The sequence below is a fragment of the Lampris incognitus genome, chromosome 17 (genome assembly GCF_029633865.1).
Source record: "Lampris incognitus isolate fLamInc1 chromosome 17, fLamInc1.hap2, whole genome shotgun sequence".
In the NCBI taxonomy this organism is placed as follows: domain Eukaryota; kingdom Metazoa; phylum Chordata; class Actinopteri; order Lampriformes; family Lampridae; genus Lampris; species Lampris incognitus.
Window position 1 is genome coordinate 18,974,376 of NC_079227.1, and position 21,802 is coordinate 18,996,177.

Genomic DNA, 21,802 nt, shown 5'->3' on the forward strand with positions numbered 1-21,802 from the left:
AGAGGAGATAATACTCAGAACAACGCCTACTCATGTACACTGTCACTTCCTTTATTGCAAACACTTTTTTTGAAATTAAACCCACACACACTAGTTACTCGGGTGTAATTTTAGGACTGTCTGTCTGCAAGTGGGAAAAAAAGTGTATATGGTTTTTATTTAGAGTCAGTGAGAGCTGCTGAAGGTGAATGCCTGGCTACCTGAGCATGGCCATGGTGAGCCTCTGAGGGAACATGTGCACGATGAGAGCCCTCAGAGTCTCCAGGCTGGTCAACTCGTGGGTCAGATGCACCCTCCGTATCTCCTCCCCAAGCTGGAGAAACAAAATGCCTGGGTTCGTGGATGGGAAGTTGTGGGGTGGGGGATAGGATGGGGTGGGGTGGGGTGGGGTGGGGTGGGGCACGGGGAGAACAGGGAAGTTAGGGAGATGTGGCGAGATCGAGAGGTGGAAGGAGGAAAACAAAGAAGCCAGATGGTTAAGAAGGTGGAAATGGAGATTGGACGTGGGTTGAAGAAAATGGGAGGGGGGGGGCAATGGAGGGGATAATAAAAAAAATATAGAAACCATGGCAGAGAGAGGAAACAGTTAAAAGTTTATTTGAGAGAGAGAGACACACACACACACACACACACACACACACACACACACACACACACCTGTCACATAAAGGGCAGAGAGAATGCTATGTGTGAAAGTAACTGTGTCGTGGGATGGCAAAAATTAATTTTCAACACGCGTCAAGAGGGAAAACACACGACAGCTGTATTTAGCATAGCGCTCCACTCTAGATACCAATCAAGTCAATAGAGATGGACAATGAAAGCTTAGCGAAAACAAGCTAAATGACATCTCAAGTGCCCAGTGATTTGTATTTTCCCTGCTCTCTTGCCCTCTTAGCTTTCTGTTTCCATCAAAAAAAAGAAAAGACATTCATGTTTTAAGCACACTGCATCGTTTGTAATTCTGGTTATACGCTCATCATTTTAGTGAAGCCAGTAATGTCTCTCCGGTAGCTGTTCCTTAATTAATAACAGGACACACACAAAGGCCCCTTGAGAGTGCACATCATTAGCAGATATTAACTAGATGCTGCATTAGCTGACGTACTGATGAGCTGAAAAAAACAAGAGTGACAACGAAGCAACAGATAAGGATTTGCTCAGTTGTATCAACAGCCATATGGAGTTGCTCAGTTATTTATTTCTAATTTACGTGGGCTTAGCGGGATTTTCCTACCCATAAATAAAAGAAAGCTGGGGCATCCATGTAGCGTGGTGGTCTATTTCGTTGCCTACCAACATGGGGTTCGGCGGTTCGAGCCCCCCCTACCTCCAGCTTGGTCGGGCGTCCCTACAGACACAACTGGCCGTGTCTGTGGGTGGGAAGCCGGATGTGGGTATGTGTCCTGGTCGCTGCACTAGCACCTCCTCTGGCTGGTTGGGCCGCCTGTTTGGGGGGGGGGGGGGAGCTGGGGGGAATAGCGTGATCCTCCCATGTGCCACAACCCCCTGGTGAAATGTCTCACTGTCAGGTGGAAAGAAGCGGCTGGTGACTCCACATGTATCGGAGGAGGCATGTGGTAGTCTGCAGCCCTCCCCGGATCGGCAGAGGGGGTGGAGCAGCAACTAGGATGACTCGGAAGAGTGGGGTAATTGGCCAGATACGATTGGGGGGGGGGGGGTCCAAAAGAAAAAAAGATAAATAAATAAAAGAAAGCCGCCTCAATGTGTGAAAATACAAAATGTGAAAATAACACCTTTACCTCAGAGATGATCTGTGTGCATCGCAAGCTGCACAGAGCCCAATGCGATGCACATGCAAGTGTTTCCCATCAGCAGTGAGATATATTTAAACTAGAAAAGACAGCGTGACTTAACAAGCTGACAGCTGCAGGCATCAGTCCGCTAAATTTCATATTACTCTTAAGAATCTGTAAATTTGGATTTGAGTCCCCTCTCTTGGCAGCTATTCTCAAGCTATCTTCCTTAATAATGTGGCAGTTTAATAGAGTAGCAGCAGGCCATTTTCCAACATAACTGCTGTAACAGATGGGCCAATCCAGAATCTTTACATGGGGGTGAATTGTTGCTGTGTGCTACATGACTTAAGGTCAGAGGGGCACTGGCCTGACCTGGTGCCCGCAATTTTGTCTGGCTGGACGAGCGGGCAAGTGGCAGACTCTGGCGGAGCCGGTTCATCCGGTTGAAGCCGAGGGGAATGTCAGCCTCCGACATGGTCTCCAGATTCTCAGCTGATGCAAAGGAAACCCTGCTGGCCTGGTCGGCAAGAGCCGGCTGAGTGGAGTTAGGTCGGGTCACACGAGGTGTGCGGGCCTGTGAAGCAGGACAAGAAGGTGAGAAAGGCAAAGAAAAGGCACAGTGAACAGGTAAAGAAAGAAAACTGATGACAGAGTGAGAACGATTATTCCATTATTTTTACTGTGATGACAAAGCATTAACGAAGGACTTGACATAAAAAAAAAAAAAGTAAATCACACGAACAACACCAGACAATGGCCTGGGGGATTCAACTCAGAGAATCAAAGCGGTGACTGAAAATGAGAGCTTCTAGCACCCAGGCACAGAAGGATAAAAACCCAAAGAATTTACCTTGCACAAAACAGACTTGATATCTGTTTCTTACAACAAAATCCTACCAAAAGCAATGCTGAATCCCAGAGATGAAATTAGATCACTGCAGGCAACACTAACAAACTGGAAACAGACAAAGTAGTCTCTGAATCGTTGGCCTGGATAAATTGTGACAAATAACCAACTGCAAGAGCTGTTAACGACCACATTTCAGTTAAAAGAGAAATTAAAAAGAAGGAAAAACATGAAGTAAGGAAAAAGTGCTGGTGTTCCTGGGCAGCAGCAGTTGTGCAGTGAAGTGTATCTGGAGAAACATGCACGGATGGTATCACTTTGTATAGCACTGAGAAATCCAATGGCCCCAAGAGGACTGACACTAGTTCCCCTCACCAGTGCAGTAAAGAACGGTGTGGACAAGAGGAATGTACCCCAATGCTAATGGCCACCACAAGCCAAACACCAGCAGGACAGTCTTCCTTTGTGATGCAGATGAGCAGTGATATTTCACCCGTCCAATATGAGACACCGGAGAGGACCAAATTGCGGAGGACCTCTCATTACAGCACTATCACAAGCCGCTATAGCAGGATGCTATTTAATGAATCCTCACTGACAGATATTTCCCAACCCAAAGACTACAGTAATGAGCTCCCACAGTGCTGGGTGAATCCAGCTCACATTGCGTTATGCATTTGTTGTTTCTCCTAAAGCGCAACAACTCCAGGGGTTATATATGATTTGTTGTGGCTTGATGTGGACAAGCTGACTGCATGACGGCATTATACTTTGCTATCCATGCAGCTATGCAGACACACTGTAGTGCACGACGACACGAGAAGTGATACAGTTTTCACAAGGAACTTGAAACCTCTGGATTCATCAAGTGTGAAATGTGAACTGCATGCAGTTCAGTGCAATAAAACAAATGCACACACATTCTGTTGGACAAAGTACTGCTCCTCAGTTTCCCTGTTCAGAAATATAGTTTACTGTGAGCATTTTGAAAACATACACCTACAGTCGCATCCACTTATCTGTCAGCACCAAGAACAGTATCGTTTCATGCCATGAAAGAGCACTACAGATGCAGTGTTTGCTTTGAGAATGTTGATTGAGAAGTATAGAGAAGGCCAGAAGGAGTTACATTGTGTCTTTGTGGATTTAGAGAAAGCATACAACAGGGTGCCAAGAGAGGAGGTGTGGTATTGTATGAGGAAGTCAGGAGTGGCAGAGAAGTATGTAGGAGTGGTGCAGGATATATACTTAGCACAAAAAGTAAGGAAATTTGTGTTTGGTAGATTATTTCTTTGTTGTAACAATGCTTCTTGGCAATAAATCTTATACTGTTGGAAAGCCTGTTTATTTCCCTTTTAAACGGTGCCACATTTGTAAGGAACATGCATTTGTGGGAAGAGCAGCAGAGCTGAGTATGTGGGTTGCGCCCATGAAGAATTTGCCAAATCTTCTCTGCCAATGCCAAACAGCTTATTTTGCTGTTGCTACTGACTCTTGTTTTGAACTTCTGGTACTCCAGGTGCTGACAATCAGGTGCCTGATATAAGATGTTTTGCCAATACGCTTTGTTGCAACAAAGAAATAATCTACCAAACACAAATTTCCTTACTTTTTGTGCTAAGTTTATATGAGGGCAGTGTGACAGTAGTGAGGTGTGCAGTTAGAATGACAAACGGGTTCAAGGTGGGGGTGGGATTACATCAAGGATCGGCTCCGAGCCCTTGCTTATTTACAATGGTGATGGACAGGTTGACGGACAAGATCAGGCAGGAGTCTCTGTGGACTATGATGTTTGTGAATTACATTGTGATCTGTAGCGAGAGTAGAGAGAAGACTGAGGAGAGCCTGGAGAGGTGGAGGTATGCACTGGAAAGAAGAGGAATGAAAGTCAGTAGGAGCAAGATGGAATACCTATGCGTTAACAAGAGGGAGGACAGTGGAATGATGAGGATGCAAGGAATAGAGGCGACGAAGGCGTATGGCTTTAAATACTTGGGGTCAACTGTTTAAATTAACAGGGAGTGTGGAAGAGAGGTGAAGAAGAGAGTGCAGGCAGGGTGGAGTGGGTGGAGAAGAGTGTCAGGAGTGATTTGCAACAGAAGGGTACCAGCAAAAGTTAAAAGGGAAGGTTTACAAGATGGTTGTGAGACCAGCTATATTATATGGTTTGGAGATGGTGGCACTGATGAAAAGACAGGAGGGGGAGCTGGAGGTGGCAGAGTTGAAGATGCTAAGATTTTCATTGGGAGTGATGAAGAAGGACAGGATTAAGAAAGAGTATATTAGAGGGACAGCTCAGGTTGGATGGTTTGGAGACAAAGCAAGAGAGGCAAGAGTGAGATGGTTTGGACATGTGTGGAGGAGAGATGCTGGGTATATTGGGAGAAGGATGCTGAATACGGAGCTGCCAGGGAAGAGGAGAAGAGGAAGGCCAAAGAGGAGGTTTATGGATGTGGTGAGGGAGGACATGCAGGTGACTGGTGTGACAGAGGAAGATGCAGAGGGCAGGAAGAGATGGAAATGGATGAACCGCTGTGGCGATCCCTAACGGGAGCAGCCAGAAGTAGTAGTAGTAGTAGTAGTAGATGCTGAAAACATACACCTACAATGGCATCCACTTGTCTGTCACCACCAAGAACAGCCTGACAGATTGTATGTAGTGCTGTTTGTTTGTTTGGAGATTTATGGTCTCGGTGTGCCCTTGTCAGCCAGAAGCGGCAAAACTTCTGCCTACTATCTCATAAGCATCAAGCTGCTGAGCAGGGAAAGATTGCAGCTCTGGGGAATCAGAAAGTTTGTGTTAACTGCAAAGCAAAAGAAGAAAGGGAGTGGGAGAGGAGAGGGAAAGCGAGGGGAATGTCAGGAGAGCATACAGAAATGAAAGAAGCAAAAGCCAAGTCAAACACAGAGCAGAGAGAGAGAGGGAGGGATGAACGAGAAGAGAGAGAGAGAGAGAGAGAGAGAGAGAGAGAGAGAGAGAGAGAGAGAGAGAGAGAGAGAGAGAGAGAGAGAGAGAGAGAGAGAGGGTGAGACGAGAGGAGGAGGGCACCTCGCAGAGCCGTGACAAGAGTAGGGGAGTACAACATTGGTTAACTTTCTCTCCGCTTTCTTTTCTAATTAGATTCCATTTCTTCTGCTCACATCAGCTGCAAAGGGCCTTCTCCGCAGGTTCTCGTGGGATGGCACGCTTGGATGCACACTGAATACCGGTGTTTTGTGTCCTGCTTTCTACGCTCCCCTGGATGCCATCTTCGCTGCAGTAACGCCCAATAAACTTGTCTCTCAATGAGCCTTGACAGCCTCACCGTCCCCTGTGATGGGTCACACAGCTGTCGCAGAAGTTGTCCTGTCATAAGTAACTTGGGTTTCAATCAAGATTCATGATGAGAAAATGGTGTAAAGTTATGTATAATTAGGCCATGCTATTAGTGCATGAAAATGGAAATTCATACACATCAAATGTGAATACGTGGGAACCTAAAATCATGAGAGTACGCAAAGCTCCTTTATAGGGGTTCATCTCGTTTCATCTTATCTCATCTCATCTTATTTTATCCCATCTCATCTCACCTTACCTTATCTCATCTTACCTTACCTTATCGTATCTCATCTCATTTTATCTTATATTATCCCATCTCACCTTAACTCATCTGACCTCATCTTACCTTATCTCATCTCATCTTACCTTACCTTATCTCATCTCATTTTATCTTATGTCATCTCATCTCACCTTACTTTATCTCATCTCACCTTACCTTATCTCATCTCACCTTATCTTATCTCACCTTCTCATCTCATTTTATCTTGTCATGGCATCTCACCTTACCTTACCTCATCTCACCTTATCTTATCTCATCTCATCTCATTTTATCTGATGTCATTTCATTTCATTTCATCTCACCTTACCTTATCTCATCTCGCCTTATCTTATCTCATCTCATCTTGTCATCTCTTCTCATCTCATCTCATCTTGTCTTATCTTATCTTAATTGCTCAATGTGATGCTATCCTCTAAGAAGATTAAGACGAATTACTTTTAAAAAAACTCTGACGAGGGCTGCTAAGGAAGGATTTAGTGTTTATAGTTTTGTTTCCTTTGTAGAGGAAAAAAAAACAACCTTAAAGATGATTTTTGAGGTAAAGGTTCAAAATTCAAATCAGAGGATTTAAGAGCAGTTAGGCTTTACAATTGAACGCCGGCGTCCTCTGTTTAGTCTTCATGCAAATGTATTTCTGATGTGTGAAACATAGCATCAAACGCTAAATATTCATTAGTATGCCTTGTAGGAAAATGAACTGTTTGTGTAATCCGAGGAGGCCTGCTGGGATCCTTCAGTGAAGTTTGATTCAAAATATTATAATGACCTATTGTGATACAATTAAACATGGGATGTTTTGCCAGTCAAGATATGCCCCTTTCTCAGGAGACATATCTATTGTATCAGCCTGATGATAACAACTTTTGAGTCCACCCTTAGGTAAATCCATCACTCTGCCAGAGATGACTGGACGTTTGTTTCTAAGTTAAATTTCAAAGCGGAACAACCATGATAGTACTGTTTTTACAATACAACTAATTAAAAATCTGTATGAAACGGATGACTTGTAGGATATTAAGTGATGAAAGACAACACAAATGTTTCTTTTTACTCCTCCTAAGGTTTTTTTTTATCCCCCCCCTTTTTCTCCCCAGTTGTACTTGGGCCACTTACCCCACTCTTACAAGCCGTCCCGGTTGCTGCTCCACCCCCTCTGCCAATCCGGGGAGGGCTGCAGACTACCACATGCCTCCTCCGATACATGTGGAGTTGCCAGCTACTTCTTTTCACCTGACAGTGAGGAGTTTCACCAGGGGGACGTGGCATGTGGGAGGATCACACTATTCCCCTCAGTTCGCCGTCCCCCCCGAATATGCACCCCAATTGACCAGAGGAGGCACTAGCGCAGCGACCAGGACACATACCCACATTTGGCTTCCCACCCACAAACACGGCCAATTGTCTGTAGGGACGCCCGACCAAGCTGGAGGTAACACAGGGATTCGAACCGGTGATCCCCATGTTGGTAGGCAATGGAATAGACCGCCAGGCCACCTAGATGCCCCTAGTAAGGGTTTTTGACGAGTGCCTGTCGCCATTAACTATAATTTAGGGGTTATACATTGAGCTCTGCTGCACCGGTGAACCCAACAAAGTACTCCATCTAATTCCATCGTTTCTTTTTTTATCATTATTTAGGGTCTGCAATACACGTATGAAGGGACTAAGTGTTGTACGCATGTAAAGGCTCACTGGCTACTTAGCTGCATGTCTAAACACAGAGTAATGAGTTGCTATGTTGTGTGCTGCAGTGCATTAGACGGGCACAGTGTTTGACCTTAATATCTCCAGGCTACATGAATGAACGGACGTAGGTTTTACTGCTAATGGTATTCCACGTAATGCTCAGCACTGCAACGAGCAAATTTGAGCCAAATTATATCAATATGTGCACAGGATCTATATGCAAAATGGATAACTGGTGTTTCAGGAGTACTTAGGCAACATACATACTATAGCATATATTATATCTTGTAGGTTGTGTGTCTAAAAATCTATTTCAACCTACTTTTTGCCATTTTTTATCTTTTTGCAGTGGATCCCACATCTTAAACGAAAGCAGAACAATTTGAAATCGCTGAAATAATGGGGGGGAAAAAGTTTAAATCATCTCATCCACTTCTAATCTGTTTTGAAAGCTTTCTGCCCTCCTGATTGCATCTGAAAATATAATTACAAAGATCTGTTAAGCAGCTTTCATGCTGCAAGTTTTCTGATTGAGCTCTCTTTTCCATAATGGATACTCCCATCAAAAAAAAAAAAGCCCTCGAAGAACACACACAACCAGAAGAAAACAACACCTTTTTGTGCGTGGCACATTTCATGAGATTGTATCTTCCTTCCTTGTTATGGCTGTGACTGTCAGCCAAATCTGGATGAAGGAGTTTTTACCGAGTAACCGTACAAAGCAATTTAATGATGGAATATGTTAAGAGCCTTTTTACATGGGAAAATATTTGAAAGGCTCCCTGTGTAAATTCTGATTCATTGTTAGGAAAGCTCAATATCCTTTCCTTTTTATCGCGCCCATGAGGCAGGAGACATATTAATCATAGTCTGGAGCATTACAGCAAAAATGGCTGGCAGTTTTTCATGAGTAACATCCTAATCCACTATGTATTATCAACATTAAGGGTACGTTTGAAACATGTATCGCCCTTACCTCTACATCTTGCATCCTGTTTTGTGACATTAGAGGCGTTTCATCAGTTCTTCTTGAATTTGACTAGCTTGATCAGCCATCTGGAATATCACACCATTAAATAATACCTTGAATCGTGTTGCGTAACGTCCAGATTTTGTGGTATTGTATCTGACAAAACTCAAACTTAACTGCCCGCTTGCTAAACGGGGCATGACTGATCCTTTCTAAGGGTCGGCTGCCAGATTTTCTACAGCCAATGGCCAGGGTCTTGTTTTGATTGATAAGACAGCTGTGCACAGCTGTGCCAACAACACCCCCCCCCCACCCCTTAGATTTTACCCACATTGCCATACAACAATCCTGACATACCGTTCTGCGTGTTAATCCTTCAGAGATGTAGGATGTAGCAATATCCCACAAAAAAAAAATCGAGTGTCAAAAAAGACCCTCTGGGGTGCCCCCTGTGGCTCACCTGGTAGAGCACGTACCACATAAGGCTGAGTCCTTTCCGCAGCGGCCTGGGTTCAAATCTGGCCCGGGCCCTTTGCTGCATGCCATCCCCCCTCTCTCCCCTGCCTTTCTTGTCTCTCTCTACTATTACTATCCAATAAAGGTGGAAAATGCCACACAAAAAAAGACCCTCTTTATGACTGTTAAGTGTGAATACCAAGTGTAGTCAGCTTGTATTTTGTTTGTTATGACACAAGCTTTACTGAACCAGGCCAGCAGTTTAAGAGGGCATTTTATACATGAACAGCCTGGGGATGTAATCAGAGGGCTAAAACGTACATCCACATGAATCTCACTGGTGAGCATCCCAATATAGCCTCAGTCTTGTACCACGTCTCACAGCGCAATTACACATAAGCAGCTGGAGGTTAATTGCCTTGCTCAAGGGTACGTGGACTGAAGTTGCTGCGCGAGAGGAGGTCGCCTCTTGTTTACTTTCTCTGCCGATACATTTTCAAAAACAATCTAGTGACTCCAGATGACAACGATTTGGCTACAAGCTCTGGGCAGGGACGGGCATTAGTAATTGACCTTTAGCTCACCACTAATGTGGGGGGTGTCTGGGTAGTGCAGCGGTATATTCTATTGCTTGCCAACATGGGGATCCCAGTTCGAATCCCTGTGTTACCTCCGGCTTGGTCGGGCATCCCTACAGACACAATTGGCTGTGTCTGCAGGTGGGAAGCCGGATGTGGGTATGTGCCCTGGTCGCTGTACTAGCGCCTCGTCTGTTCGGTCGGGGCATGTGTTCAGGGGGGAGGGGAAACGCCTCACTGTCAGGTGAAAAGAAGCAGCTGGCAATTCCACATGTATTGGAGAAGGCATGTGGTAGTCTGCAGCCCCCCCCCCACCCCCGAGATTGGCAGAGGGGGTGGAGCAGTGACCGGGAAGGTTCGGAAGAGTTGTGTAATTGGCCGGATACAATTGGGAAGAAAAAGATCTCTGCTAATGTGAATTATATTCTACATGTATTAATGTAGCGTAATTGCACATGTCTTTTAACGTGATTTTAAACCTACAAACCCTATAAAAGACAATGAAAACCCCTGGGATGGTTACACAATTCATTACATGGGTTTTTACACAAGTTAAACATAAATACCATGCTAGTGTCTCTCTCTCTCTCTCTCTCTCTCTCTCTCTCTCTCTCTCTCTCTCTCTCTCTCTCTTCTCTCTCTCTGATATAGACAAAGAGCATCACATAATTCACGTGTACCTTGTGCTAAATTGTGAATGAGAGCTACATCTTCATACGTATTCTCACTGGCAAAGATGTAGAAACAAAGGTATTTTCGCTTCCAGTGGTTTACGCTATGTTAAAGACGGTTCACCCATGCTAATCTGTAGTATGCCAAGCAAACCTCGCCATCTTGGCAGATGGCAGTCAAGTGAGTCAATAAGTGATTCTGGCCATGTGCCTCAACATAGCACCAGTCGGCAAGGGAGAAACAGTGCATCAGTAGGTCCCCTAAGCCTTTTAGAGGAGGAAAACACTCTCGCTATTCTTCGACTCTGAATGGGGATAAGCGATTTTCCACCAAACACCATATCAACAGCCAAACAGCACAAGGGCAACAAAGGCATACGTCTGAATGGTTTAGAGTTGAGCTAGCTCACTGGGAAAGATGTGGCTGAGGTAGTATCGTGATATCCTTCCATGTAGAAAATGCTCTGGTCAGAGTGTATATACTATTTATGTGACGTGTGAAACACAGATGAGCTCATATCAAAGTTTTCAGGCCCTACAAAGTGACCCAAATCCTCGCTGAAAATAAACGATGTTGTTGTTGTTTATGGTTGACTTTATCATAGCCCTCTACCTAACAACCAGGGACCCCTGTGTTGTGCTGTTTGAGATAGCTGGGTGTAAAGGAAATCAGCTATATTATACACTCACCGGCCACTTTATTAGGCACACCTGTCCAACTGCTCATTAACGCAAATTTCTAATCAGCCAATCACATGGCAGCAACTCAATGCATTTAGGCATGTAGACATGGTCAACACGATCTGCTGCAGTTCAAACCGAGCATCAGAATGGGGAAGAAAGGTGATTTAAGTGACTTTGAACGTGGCATGGTTGTTGGTGCCAGACAGGCTGGTCTGAGTATTTCAGAAACTGCTGATCTACTGGGATTTTCATGCACAACCATCTCTAGGGTTTACAGAGAATGGTCCAGAAAAGAGAAAATATCCAGTGAGCGGCAGTCCTGTGGGCGAAAATGCCTTGTTGATGCCAGAGGTCAGAGGAGAATGGCCAGACTGGTTCCAGCTGATAGAAAGGCAACAGTAACTAAAATAACCACTCATTACAACCGAGGTATGCAGAAGAGCATCTCTGAACGCACAACACGTCGAACCTTGAGGCAGATGGGCTACAGCAGCAGAAGACCACACCGGGTGCCACTCCTGTCAGCTAAGAACAGGAAACTGAGGCTACAATTCGCACAGGCTCACCAAAATTGGACAATAGAAGATTGGAAAAACGTTGTCTGGTCTGATGAGTCTCGATTTCTGCTGCGACATTCGGATGGTAGGGTCAGAATTTGGCATCAACAACATGAAAGCATGGATCCATCCTGCCTTGTATCAACGGTTCAGGCTGGTGGCGGTGGTGTAATAGTGTGGGGGATATTTTCTCGGCACATTTTGGGCCCCTTAGTACCAATTGAGCATCGTGTCAACGCCACAGCATACCTGAGTATTGTTGCTGACCATGTCCATCCCTTTATGACCACAGTGTTCCCATCTTCTGATGGCTACTTCCAGCAGGATAACGCGCCATGTCATAAAGCTGGAATCATCTCAGACTGGTTTCTTGAACATGACAATGAGTTCACTGTACTCAAATGGCCTCCACAGTCACCAGATCTCAATCCAATAGAGCACCTTTGGGATGTGGTGGACCGGGAGATTCGCATCATGGATGTGCAGCCGACAAATCTGCAGCAACTGCGTGATGCTATCATGTCAATATGGACCAAACTCTCTGAGGAATGTTTCCAGTACCTTGTTGAATCTATGCCACGAAGGATTAAGGCAGTTCTGAAGGCAAAAGGGGGTCCAACCCAGTACTAGCAAGGTGTACCTAATAAAGTGGCCAGTGAGTGTATAGCGATGCTATTTTGGGGCCATTGAAAAGAGAAGTCACAAATAAGTGCATGGACCGCTGGTGAAGTTGCTGATTCTAGTAAGTAAAATTTTTAAAAAAAAAACACGAAATTGACAAGGCATCATTCAAAAACAGAGCGCCATGATAGGCGCAACGATGTGTTGCTCTACTCAGGTCAGTATTCCTCAGATATATAATATCTCATCTCATCATCAGCTGCTTCTCGGGGGTTGGGTCGTGGTGGCGGCAAGTTACGTAGGGCACTCCAGATGCCCCTCTCCCCAGAAACGCCCTCCAGCTCCTCCTGGGGGATCCCAAGGTGTTCCCAGGACAGATTGGACATGTAGTCCCTCCAGTGAGTTCTGGGTCGACCCAGGGGTCTCCTCCTAGTTGGACGTGCCCAGAAAACCTCCAAAAGAAGGCAAACAGGAGGCATCCTAATCAGATCCCCAAACCATCTCCACTGGCTCCTTTCGACACGAAGGAGCAATGGCTCTACACCAAGCTCCCTCCGGTTGTCTGAGCTCCTCACCCTATCTCTAAGGCTGAGCCCAGACACCCTACGGAGGAAACTCATTTCAGCCACTTGTGTCCGCGATCTCACCCTTTCAGTCACTACCCAAAGCTCATGACCATAGGTGAGGGTTGGAACGAAGATTGACTAGTAAATTGAGAGCTTCGACTTCCGGCTCAGCTCCCTCTTCACCACAACAGTCCAGTACGATGTCCGTATTACTCCTGATGCTGCACCAATCTGTCTGTCAATCTCCTGCTCCATCCTAGCCTCACTCGTGAAAAAGACCCCAAGATATTTCAACTCCTTCACTTGAGGGAACAACTCATCCCCAACCTGGAGGGAGCAATCCACCATTTTCTGGTAGAGAACCATGGCCTCAGACAGGTGCTGACTCTCATCCCAGCAATTTCACACTCAGCTGCAAACCGCCCTAGTGTGTGTGTGTGTGTGTGTGTGTGTGTGTGTGTGTGTGTGTGTGTGTGTGTGTGTGTGTGTATATATATATATATATGTGATTGCTTATGGCATGAAACAGGCTTGTACCTGTCCCATAAATAATTTACTTGACTCACTGGATTATTTTGCTCCTTATTTGTTGAGCACTTTCCCTACCATTGAGTGTTTCTTTTAACAAAGTGTTACACATATAATAAGTTAATAAGTATATAATATGTACTTATTATATTTCTTATTAGTACAATACTAATATGTGCATAGTGTGTATTTTTGTTTGTTTGTTGGTTTGACTGTTGGTTTTTTTTCATTCTTTATATGGAGTACCCATTATTCTCTGATTTAATTCAATCCCAAGTCTACTTAGCTTACAGTAGATATTCTTTGATGCCCTTAACAATTTTGTGTTATGTCCCATGTGTGTTGTTATGTGAGCATTCAACAAACTAGAGCTCCTTTAATGTATAATCTCATGTTGCTGACCTTCTAATATTCTGATCACTTATAGACAGATATCTGTCAAATGTCCTAGGTACTAATGACTTGTATGACAAATAATAGTTATAATAATAATACAATAAAAGACACTATCCGTATCTGCTATATCTGCATGACCAATATTCCTGTCAAAATAATGTATTGATTGCAGAAGACTTTGACTGGTTGATATACCGATCAAAGCATCTTAAAAGCATTCCTGCAAACTGTTTCTTTACAGATCGTTGACTGAGCTTGCTTCTAAAGAGCATTTCCAGCCAACTTTATTAACGTTTTTCAAACTTTTACATCCAAACAAGGTTTGGATTACATCAGGGCTACAAGCTCTAAACCAGAAGAGAAAAAAAAAAGCTCATCCCCAGAAAAACTGATCTTAGCTACTGGCTACATTTTTCATCTTTGCATCTTTCCCAGTTCATTTTCTATGTAACTGCATTTCAGTGTGTCATTTCAAATTAAGCAGCACAAGCTCGTGTTGCTGGCTAGAGGGGACAGAAGTCAGTTATCGCTGTAACACTGAAAGGAGACACACACTTTGAGGAGACACAATTCGGAGCTGTAACTCGGCGGTATTCCAGTTTAGCTCTCTCTTTGGTTTGCTGCACTTAGCTAACTGAGCAGGCACAGAAGATTCCTCCCGAAGTCAAAAGTCTCTGTTATTATTCCCACGGGGGGAGAAAAAAAAACATGCCCTACGTATTGCACATGGGAATACTTGAGACAACGTCAATAGGGTCTTCTCTGCGGTCTAAGCTGAGTATAGTGCACCCTCCCACTGATTCAACACTGAGATGAAAAGGGAAGACAATAAGATTCGATTACTGGTGCCATTCTGAACAGACAGTAGGTCAGAAAGACGGACGGATAGAGATGAGAGCAAGAGACACCAAATGGAGGCATTGATATTTGTATTAGTCAGGCTGAGAGCAGTGGAGGGGGTGGGGTGGGGGGGATTACGGTATTATGCAGCCCTCTGCTCCATTGTTACCAGCACTGTCAGTGGCGGCAGCAGGCGTGTGAATAGGATTGCATGTGAATCCCTGGTTTTCCCTATGGAGCACAGTTTAAACAAGCAGACAATTCCTTCTGTTTTGTTTGAGGATGTGAAAGAACATGTGAGGGGGAAAGCAGAGAGATGTATGTGTGTGTGTGTGTGTGTGTGTGTGTGTGTGTGTGTGCTCTCCCAAATTTGCTATATGTGGGTGCTTAATCCACATTTACAGTTAGCATGCCTGCTGCAATGTCAGTCTGTGCATGACAGTGCATGCATGCATGCATCTACACCCTCGAGATATTTGTATGCTAATCTACAATGTGTTGGCTGTATGTGCATATCACATGTGTTTGTGCACACATTTAGAGTGCTGGCGAACCAATGAAACATCAAAGAGGACCAGTGGGGAGCTGTTAAGGACACACACACACACACACACACACACACACACACACACACACACACACACACACACACACACACACACACACAGCAGCAGCAGCAGAAGCACACTGCTGCGGGGGGTTTCTATTGCATCAGAAGAGGAGGCGAGACTCCCCAACTCCCTGAGAGGAAGGGGAGCGATAACCAATCCTGTAGAAACTACATGCCAGCCACAAACAAGAGGATTCGATAAAGCCAGCATGTGTGTGACACGAGCAAAACAGATAAGGAACATTTGCTGGCACAAGAGCAAGCCAGTGCCACTGTACATAACCATTATGAGCATATAGGAAGACATGCAAATGTGGACGGGAGGTTGAAATCAGAAAGTACTGTACATGCATGTAAAACGATGCTTACACAGGAATATGCTCCTTATGAGAACACGTTAATTCTAACGCTAACATACTCCAGCATGTGTTACCTTGTGTCACATTTAGTATTATTTCTAGAGTATAATACAAACATACACTCCATATTGCAGTACGTCCACAAGCAGTACCACTACCATTACATTACAGCAATAGAGTTGCACGTGGGATTTCAAGGGAGCAAGAAATTTATGATTAAAATGCTAAAGGCTTACCGTAAGTGCTTAGGCTAGCATATGCTCAACATTATCATCTCCCTTGGGTTAAATCAAAAGCAAGGGTCAAAGGGGTCATAACAGTTTGTGTGCAGCAAAGCTAATGATGCATTATAGCCTTTCTCTTGCTTCTCATAGAGTCCTGTTCAACCCGTGTCTGCCCTGACATTGAACTATACTGTGCCCTTTTTTTCTTTTGAGTTTTTATGTTGTGGAAGAACAGTTTCTAAATTCGTCCTTCAGTTATTATTTTTAAAAAAAAGCTTGCCAGCCAGGTTAGCTTGTGGCTGGTGAAGCATCAGATGAAAATAAAAGTAACCACTGATAGTGAATTGAATAGGCCTTTAATATGGATTTAACATTCATTCATTCATTCATTCATTCGTTCATTCCTCATCAGCCGCTTCTCCGAGGTCGGGTCGCGGTGGCAGCAAGTTAAGTAGGGCACTCCAGACACCCCTCTCCCCAGCAACGCCCTCCAGCTCCTCCTGGGGGATCCCAAGGCGTTCCCAGGCCAAATTTGACATGTAGTCCCTCCAGCGAGTTCTGGGTCTACCCCGAGGTCTCCTCCCAGTTGGACGTGCCCAGAAAACCTTCAAAGGAAGGTGCCCAGGAGGCATCCTAATCAGATGCCCGAACCACCTCAACTTGCTCCTTTCGACACAAAGGAGCAGCGGCTCTACTCTGAGCTCCCTCCAGATGTCCGAGCTCCTCACCCTATCTCTAAGGCTGAGCCCAGACAACCTATGGAAGAAACTCATTTCAGCTGCTTGTATCCGCGATCTCACCCTTTTGGTCACTACCCAAAGCTACATTCCAACCCTAGGTGAGGGTTGGAATGTAGATTGACTGGTAAATTGAGAGCTTTGCCTTCTGGCTCAGCTCCTTCTTCACCACAAAGGTCCGGTACAATGTACGCATTACTGCTGATGCTGCACCAATCCACAACTGACATTTCGGTTTAACTAAAGGTAAAATCAACCACATGACAATATAAAATCTCTACAAAAACAAAAAAGAATTCAGAGGGATCTTGGTGATTTAAAGTTAAGAAAGTATACAGTGACTACAATAAAATGGGTTTGATGATTGCTTATGGCTTCTTCTATATGTCATCCCAAAATGCCGTAAAGATATTTAAAAAAAAACTTATACTAGGTTGACATGAAAGCAAATTTATCCGATTTTAGTGTCTTCCATGGGGGGGGGGGCAACAGCTGTCTCCTTTATTCCCAGTGAGACCGCTCGAAAGTTCTTCAACTAATCAAATATTTACCAAGGTGTTTCTCCCCTGAGGGCTTAAAACAGTGAAACTTGCAATTGTTGCAGACTCAGTGCAACCTCACGCTCTGTGAAAGACATTCAACAGGGCTACTTCCCTGCCTGCAGCCTGCAACTAATCAATGCCTTTGCTTGACTCAGACATTATTCTGAAAAAAAAAAAACTGCTTGCTTGAAAATATAAATCAGGTCAAAGAAGCAATCAGACCTTAGTGCATGCCAATAGAGAGCCAACACAAAGTGAGGAGAAGGGAAGGCAAGCAGGCATGCATAGACACAAAAGGAGAGTTATCCTATTAAGAGACAAATCCACACAGAGGCACAGATTTACGCGAAAACACAAACACGATATTGGCACTGACCTTGAAGCTCCAGTAGTTTGGCTGTTGCTAAGGAGGAAGAAAAGGGGGAGAGTCAGGGGGAGGGGAGGGGAAGGGAGGAGAAAAAACACTGAATGTTAGACATTTCCCCATGTGTTAAACTGGACAACTGTCTCCCGTGTGGCAGTTCAAGAGGAGAAATGGATTGAGAGAGAGAAGGGAGAAAGAAAAAGGGAGAGATTGAGGGGAAATGCTATGCAGCTCAGCCCCGCCGTACAAGTACTATTACAAGTAGTAATACCACAGAGACTAATAAAGTTGGAAAGGTTTAATAGTATGGGAGTTTATGTGGTAAAAAAGGGGGAGTGACAATTTTAGAATTTCACAAAACAGACAGAAAGCTAGATAGATAGATAGATAGATAGATAGATAGATAGATAGATAGATAGATAGATAGATAGATAGATAGATAGATAGATAGATAGATAGATAGATAGATAGATAGATAGATAGATAGATAGATAGATAGATAGATAGATAGATAGATAGATAGATGGATAGATGGATAGATAGACAGACAGACAAACTGGTCAAGTTTTCTGCACATCAGGCTTGATCAGAAGATGATAGGCTAATTACTGTGATGATAGCCAGATTAACTTCCGTTGCCCTTCATTGCCATCATAATACTTTTAATTGCTTGTAATTGGCTCTTGGCAATTAATTAACTGTTTACAGTGACTTCACTCAAACTGATTATGATGCTCACCAGGCAGCTCCCAAATTCAACCCAAAGTTCCCTGTGCATGCACAAGTGGCTGAAGTATACCCAGGAGCAGCAACTAAAAGACATGCATATATGGGATTAAATAGATTGACATTTTGACTCTGTCTGGATGGGGGCCAACCATGAGCAGAAGTTTTTCTGAATTATTAAGGTGCAGCTACTGTGACTGTGTGAGTGGTTATCCAGAACAATGACAACCATCTGGTGACGGATATCTTTGTTTTTATGGGCTAATACTGCAAATTGCCCTTGCTGGCTCAAAGCTCAGTTCACTCAAGAGACAGTCCTCTCACAATGTTGACCCAATGAATAAAGGGCCGTTACTGCTAAAGCTCCAGTACAGCACAAGTTTGAACCCTGACAGAGAGCTGCAATATCTGCCTCTGATCCTTTTGTAATTATCAATCGCCTGATGGTCATTAAAAAAAATACTAGGTCTCTTTGTTTTTCCTGGATCTGGTGGCCTCTCCAATTTTTTACGCCAATGAGGGAAAGAGGAAGATTTGAAAGACAGAATTTAAAAGCTCCCACTCTCTTCCAAGAAAAATTACTTTGGACCACAAGACAGTCTATTACTCGGTGGGGTCTGCAGCCCTCTGTCATGGCCATAATGAAAGGACATGAGTTATCACAACTGATGTACACAATATTGCATCAACTGGACATATTGATCCCATAAATAAAGAGTCATCATAATCATCATCATCCAGAGCTGTCATTTGCATCAAGAGCTGTCATTTGCCTTACTAAATTGCTAAAAGTTGCTATATGACACACAATGTCAACTCTTTTACTTCCAGGGCGTGGCTCTGCTGCTGACCCTGTGCCTCACTGCTCATGTTTTATTGTTTTTAGTGTGCTTTACTGTTTGTTTTATAGTCTGTTCCATTATCATATTGTTTTATTCTCTCAACCACCATGAACCTCTGCTGCTTGTGTTGCTCTGGCAGTTTTATTAATTAAACCTTGAGGTAATCCCGGTGTTCTGACGATTTATGCTGCCTTCTTGAAAACTGCTACCATAGCACGAATCGATAGCAGTCTAACCCTAATCTTAAACCTAACCCTAACCCTAACCTTGTCTAACCATGCGCAGAACCGCTAAGTAGCACATCTTGATAGGAAGCACATAATGACAGAACATCAGCAACGCTGACAACGCCAAAATTTGGACTGCCCAGTTCCCCATTAGAAAGAAGAAAAAAGAAAGCCACTTTATTTTGTTATTGTACAGTTGTTCTGTTACAATGAAATTTGTTCTCTGTATTTAACCCATCATATTGTGTAGGAGCAGTGGGCAGCTGCACCGCCCAGAGACAAACCCCAGTTCTTCTTTCCATTGCCTTGGTCAGGGACACAGACCCAACATGCATGTCTTTTTGATGGTGGGAGGAAACTGGAGCAAACCCAAGCAGACATGGGGAGAACATGCAAATTCCACACAGAAAGGACCTTGGGATGGCCTTTGGGTTCAAACCCTGGACCTTCTTGCTGTGAGGCAACAGTGCTAACCACTGGGCCACCGTGCTGCCCATGAGTTTTTACCTACTCCTAGGAGTTTTTGCTTTCCTTCAGGAATAATGCAAACAGTTTGGATGGTGCATTCATCTTACCCTCCAGTTGCCTCCCAATGAGAGGGGGGAAACAAAAAGTAAAGAAGTGAAGCTCCAGGGGAGGAATTAGAAATCAGCTAGGGAGGCAGTGAAGCCATCACCCTCTCCCAGTGTTATACAATTTTCTGACTCCCCTCGGCATAAATGGGTTACAGTTAAGGTTAGGGGGTTAGAATTGGGTGGGTTAGGGGGCTAGGGTTGGGGAGGGGTAGCAGTTAGGGTTAGCCTAACCTAGCCTAGCCTCATGCCGAGGTCAGTCCAATTCTGCTGGGGAGTCATAAAATTCTATAACACCGGTAATCACTTTATTGAACGTCAGATCCCTAACAAGCTGGATGAGGTAATACTTCGCGTCAAACACAAGGAGGGTTTTAGATGCAGTAATCTTATCTCTTTTACCTAGACATTGTTAAACCAGGACTGTACCATGGACATTGATGGATATCCTACAAACAGAGCAGACAGAGATAAAGTTAAATCACAAAAAACCATTGGCGGTGGGCTTTGCATTTTGGCTGACAAAAAGTGGGCAACGCGTTTCTCTGTCTTTGAACTGAAACGTACAAGAGACTATGAGATCCTGATGGTATCATTTAGACCTTTTTATTCACCTCAGGAATTTGGGCAGCTCACCATTATTTTCGTTTATGTTCCGGGAAGGAACATACCCCAAAGGAAGCAGCTGAGTGCATATCAGACAGTTTTAACAGTGTGCTCGCAAGATCAGCTTATCAGCCAGTGTTTATTCTGAGGGATTTTAACACACTCTCCTTAGCAGCACATTTCCCAACTTTAGAGCAATATGTTGACTGTCCAACTCATTCGTCACACATTCTTGACTTATGTTATGGGAATATTGAGGATGCATATAAGGCAATATGCAGACCTCCCATTGGTTAATCAGATCATAATGTCATCCTCTTACTGCTGAAGTACAGACAACACGTGAAGAGGGGAAACCCCATCATAAAGACAATCAAAGTTTCAGACAAAGAAAATGAGGATAAGCTAAGCAGCTGTTTTGAAACCACAAACTGGGACATGTTCTTTGACTCATGTAGAGACGCACATGAACTGAAAGACTTTATCACTTCATATATACAGTTCTGTGAGAAATCTGCAATCAACACAAAGGAAGCCTTTCCTAATAACAAGTCCTGGCTTTCAAAAGACTTGAAAAGCTTCTTTAATGACAAAAGGTGGCATTCCTCAGGGGTGACACTGAAGATGTCAAAGACAAAAGAAAGGAGCTCAGGGCCAAGATACAGAGAGCCGAAATGGATTTTAAGAATAAGGCGGGGAATCAATTTTGTACAGGGAACCCCAGACAAGCATGGGAGGGGCTTAACATGATGATAGGTAGGATGCACAAAAGACAAGATGATGGCTTCCTGGACAGTCCCTCCTTTGTGAATGATCTTAACCAGTTTGATGGAAGATTTGACACCACGGATTTCAAAGATAAGAGCAACACCATCTGTGCCAATGTACCCAGAAACCCCACAATTCAGCTGTCAGAACAGGAGGTTGGCACCTGCCCCTCATGGATAAAGCCCCACAAAGCACCCAGACCTGATGGTCTACATGGACGTATTCTGAAGGTGTTCCATTTAGCTAAGGGCTGTTTTAACTAGGCTATTCCAGTTTTTACTGTACACCTGTACTGTGCCTAATACATGGAAAGTGTCTATCATCAGACCAGTACCCAAAAAGCCAAGATCTAAAGCCCTGAATGACTTTCGCCCTGTAGTCTTAAACCCTGTATTGGCTCAGTGCATGGAGAGGGTTGTCCACAAACATCTTTTTAAAAACAGGGGCACCTCAGGGTTGCGTTTTA

The 21,802-nt window shown here is 44.1% G+C and overlaps 1 protein-coding gene across 1 annotated transcript in view; it reads right to left on the minus strand.

Annotated features, from left to right (window-relative positions):
* Positions 1–21,802, minus strand: part of LOC130127777 (SRC kinase signaling inhibitor 1-like) — a 62,590-nt gene that overhangs the window by 25,135 nt on the left and 15,653 nt on the right. The window contains exons 2-4 of the mRNA XM_056297498.1: positions 17,608–17,634; positions 2,133–2,334; positions 201–330 (exon numbers count right to left, since the gene is read on the minus strand). Coding sequence (XP_056153473.1) covers positions 201–330; positions 2,133–2,334; positions 17,608–17,634 — 359 coding nt within the window. The remainder of the gene's footprint in view (positions 1–200; positions 331–2,132; positions 2,335–17,607; positions 17,635–21,802) is intronic.